This window comes from Varroa destructor, unplaced genomic scaffold (assembly GCF_002443255.2).
Source record: "Varroa destructor unplaced genomic scaffold, Vdes_3.0 BEIS01000004.1, whole genome shotgun sequence".
In the NCBI taxonomy this organism is placed as follows: Eukaryota; Metazoa; Arthropoda; class Arachnida; order Mesostigmata; family Varroidae; genus Varroa; species Varroa destructor.
The window spans coordinates 41288022-41292316 of record NW_019211457.1 but is presented as its reverse complement, the minus strand read 5'-3'; the positions used below and the strand labels follow the sequence as shown (position 1 = coordinate 41292316).

Genomic DNA, 4295 nt, shown 5'->3' with positions numbered 1-4295 from the left:
ATGTGATGTTCTATATTTAATTCTACGCTACTCTATTACCAGCATTATATGTCGATGTTATTTCCACCTCACCGCGCACCATCTCAGCATAATTGCTACTTTATCTGGGTCTGTCTCGTCGGTGCCGTTTCAGCTGGGCATTCCCCAACAATCTTTCTCATCATCTTTCGTTACATCGTAGAACAGAAAAAACAACGTCTAGATCGAGCGATTTTTGGCTATTCCTCCGCTGCACAGCATCCATAACGGCTATTTTGATGGTGAACGCCGGTATGCGCTCTCGGGGTACCAGATCGGCGCGCGAGCTTCAGAACCAGGGAAACTACACATATCGACAGAAGAGCGTGCCGTGACGTAAAGCGCCGCCAGTGGCCGAACGGAGGAGAGTGTGAACTGCACGGCGAGGGCAGGGAATCGAGTGAGCAGGATCTATGGTTCCTCTCTACGCGCGCAAATCGCTATACATAGCGAATACACGAAGGTATAAGAAGGCAGGCCCCAAACGAACTTTCAAATCTCCCCGAGGATTAACAACGCAGCTGCGATAAGAACAAAACTACAATAATATTATCATCAGCATGAAAAAGGTGAGGCTAGAAAGTTCGTCGAAATTATGCAGTACTAGACCCAGTTGCAATTTTTAAAATAGGCGAAACCAGATGATAAGGGTGAAGCAGTATATTTAACCTACCAGAGGATGCGTACGTTTCTCGACAATGCGTTCCGAGTGTAAGTAGAGGCCATGTGTAAAAATGTAGCTGATGTGCTTGGAAGAACTTACAAGTTTCAAAATTTACGTTAAATTGATAGCACAGCCGACAATGCGCAGATCCTAGCATACTGACTGGGTGATTCCTGCCGATATGACCGCAAGAATCGTTCCAAATTAAACAGTTTGGAATTTCCAATTCAGAACTGAACGCGCATGAATATGACATAGATTTTCATTTTACCTAGTGACTTTTGCACTCTGTTACAGTTCGAGATATAGTTGATACTGCTATTTTGGTAAACAATAGTCGCCTATCTGTTACAGCAGACCCAAGTCGAGGCTGTCTTCAACTTGCAAATTTGTTAATAAACTGTATCTTAGTAATAATAATTACATCTTGATAAATAAGCATACATTTGTTAGTAATTAACGTAGTAATTTTAATCGAAAAACATAACTAAATGTTTGTTTTTGCTGTACATTTTAGTTCGTACTATTAACGCTGATTCTGGGTATGGCTGCGGCCGTCCCAGCTGGAGATAAAAAAACTGATATGATGACTGACGACAAACAAACCGATAGCCATAAAACCGGCGTCGAGGAGCGAAGCATTTTCCCCACCGGTTTTGGGGGGGGGTTTGGCACGTTTCCAACGTACGAACAATTTGCTTCACAACACTTCAACCAGGGAGCTGAAGAAGTGAGTAAGAGTGACACGATAAAACGACGCCATTTTGTCTAGTATAAGTTTATCTATTATGGCCAAATCACGTGAGCCTTTAGACAGAACAGACGAAATATCGATCCCCAAAATAAAATGTACTTTCAGACGACGGCATTTTAATATTCAATCGAATTTTTCATAGCTAACTAAAGAAAACTGCTACTGGCCTATTGCAGTCAGCTAAACAACAGGGCCAGAATGCCTACCAATACGATCACGGAGCCTCGGGAGTCAAGCAATTTGGTAACAAAGAAAGCTTCGGCAGCAAGGAATCGTTCGGATTCTCTAACACGAATTCGCATAGCCAGGGATCGGGCTTCAACAATCAGGCCGGAGCGTTCAACAAGGGCGGAAGCGCTCAAGGCTTCCAAACTGGTCAACAGGGCTACCAGACGGGTGGTGGTGGCTATGGAGCTAACGGCTTAGGTGGGTACGGAGCTAGCGGCGTCGGCGGGTACGGAGCTAGCGGCATCGGTGGGTACGGCGCTAGCGGCACCGGTGGGTACGGAGCTAGCGGCATCGGTGGGTACGGAGCTAGCGGCGTCAGTGGATATGGAGCCAGTGGCATACCTGGAGCCCCAATTGTCCTCGGAGGCATTGGCTACGGGGGTAGCTACGGAGGTAGCTACGGAGGTGCGTCTAGTAGCCAGGGCTTCAAGCAAAGTGGAGGCGCCACCGAACAGTTCGCCGGGCAGGGCGCGTACAGCTACAACAATGGACATTCATCTAGCTCTGGCTTCGGCAACAAGGAAACCTGGGGCAACAAAGAATCGTTCGGCAAGGAGGCTTCTGCCGCCCACGCCGTCGGTGCAGCACATTCGAGCCATGCTTCTGGCTTTACCAAGGGCGGCCACGCTGCAGGTTCTCAAATTGCAAGCAGCTCTGGTGGCACCGGAGCGATCGGCGGGGTCAACGGTGTTGTGCCCGTAGGAGGCTCAGTGGTTAGACCAGTCGGTGAAGGTGCTGGCCCGATTGTTGCCCCTGTCGGAGGGTTCACACCTGTTGGTGGACCAATCGGCGCTCCTCTCGGAGGAGTCATTGGCGGTCCGATTGGAACAGATGGTGTAAGCGGCTCGTACGTCGAGAGCGGCCCGATTGTGAGCGGCGGTGGAATCGGTGGAGGCATTCCCATTGGTGGACTGGCTGGGGTTGGAGGTGTAGCCCCTGTAGGACCAATTAGCCCCATCAGAGGTGCAGGTCCCATTGGAGCCGGTGCTCCCATTGAGGGCAATATTGGCGCAGGTGAAGTTGGCCTAGTAGGAGGTGTGGTACCCGTTAATGGAGTTGGGCCTGTTGGATTCGTTGGAGGAGCGTCTCACAAGGAGGGGTAAGTAACATCGATGATTGTACTTGCATCTATCCAGTTAGATACATTCGAAATTAGACCGCTTCTATAGGCCGTTTCCGTTCGCTCCGCTTGTTACAGGTTCACTCAAGGACAACAAACCGCCGGGGCCGCCAAAGGTAAATCTGTCTTCGGTTATAATCATGGAGGATCTTCCACAAAAACTTTCGGAAACAAAGAGAGCTTCGGATCTAAAGAGTCTTTTGGATCCGAGAGTAGCACGGGAAACGCAGTGGGTGCTAATCAGCAGGCCTATGCTTCTCAGGGATCCCAGAGCTCTTTCGCACAGGGAGGAAAAGAGAGAGCAGTGGTTGCCTAATCACCCATCTGTGATCAATTTGCAATAAACTGAAACCTATGCACTTTTCTAATGATACCAATATAACGAAAGGTATACGTTTGCCACGAGTAGTCAGCCCAAAAGCAACTAGATGTACATAAACAAGTAACCAACAGACGAAATAGATTCGAGCAGAAGAAGCTTATCGAAGAAGGCTGTGATTCAGAGGACAACAAAATGGTGTCAATAAACTAGATGGTTCAGTAAATTTTTACAGGTTAATTACTGATGTCGTCCTTATAGATAAATAACTCAAGTAATTACATGATAATGCTACCACTCCAAGATCAATTAGAAGTGTCTGTCAAATATGTGAAATGTGTTTGTCGTTTATTTGATGATAGGAAATTCATTACGCTTTGCATTGCTTTGTCCGGGCGAGTTATCGATCACTAAAACGTACAGTTTGCTGTATACCGGTGATTTGTATTTGAACCACAACAAACACAAGTTTTATAAACACTCATCACGTGTATTATTAAATATCTCATTTCGTATCGTTAGCGATATTAAATAATGGCGTGTTTCTTTTGAGACAGGTGCTGATCCGCGATTTAGATCCCATAAAGACAGATTATACCTGATATTTAAAGAAGCTGCCACATTAAATCTTGTTTTAGGGTTTAGATAAGAAGTTTACAGATTTTAAAAAATAGACAATAGACCGTTAAACTAAAAATGGCAGAAACGTTCTCCCGCTTTGTATGTATGGCTATATCTAAGTGCAAATTGGCTGTTCTGTTCAACAAGGCAAATTGTCTATGATAAAACTCAGCGTCCTGCTGGTATTTCGCATCAGTAGATTCAGCGGTAATGTTCGCAGCACCAACTGTGCGTGTAGTATAATTATTATTCATTATTTTTTCAAAAAAATATTGTTTATTAAAAAAAAATTGTTGTCTGTCGTTTGCTTTGAAAGGTGCTACCGATGTAATCAACCATCTTATCTGACAGTTCGAAACACTTCCAGTTGCTGCTCTGAAAGAATTATATCACTGTATTGCCAAAGCTGACGACACACCTATGCATTGAACTTTTTTCAAAGTTAAAGAACGACTGAAAATTAATATTATAATGTACAGCGTTCAATTTGCTTAAATGTTAACTTACGAGTGTGCATCGGACAAATTATGTTTATAAAATACGTGACAATTACTAGAAGCAAAGAGTCGCT

The 4295-nt window shown here is 45.1% G+C and overlaps 1 protein-coding gene across 2 annotated transcripts; it reads left to right on the top strand.

The window, feature by feature from the left end:
* The first annotated feature begins 432 nt into the window (after positions 1–432).
* LOC147756210 (uncharacterized) lies at positions 433–3343 on the top strand. 2 transcript variants are annotated; one of them, XM_086989095.1, is made up of 4 exons: positions 433–587; positions 1200–1412; positions 1613–2763; positions 2863–3343. In XM_086989095.1, the coding sequence occupies exons 1-4, from the start codon at positions 579–581 to the stop codon at positions 3098–3100; spliced, it is 1611 nt and encodes a 536-aa protein (XP_086845221.1). In that variant the 5' UTR covers positions 433–578; the 3' UTR covers positions 3101–3343. The 2 variants fall into 2 exon arrangements, with proteins under 2 accessions (XP_086845221.1, XP_086845222.1); XM_086989096.1 differs by lacking the exon at positions 433–587 and adding an exon at positions 604–729.
* Positions 3344–4295: the final 952 nt, after the last annotated feature.

Excerpts from the sequence above, each read along its gene's own strand:
- LOC147756210 (XM_086989095.1), top strand. Across the intron at positions 1,413-1,612 it reads TCAACCAGGGAGCTGAAGAA|TCAGCTAAACAACAGGGCCA; the intron begins GTGAGTAAGAGT and ends GGCCTATTGCAG. Across the intron at positions 2,764-2,862 it reads GGAGCGTCTCACAAGGAGGG|GTTCACTCAAGGACAACAAA; the intron begins GTAAGTAACATC and ends CGCTTGTTACAG.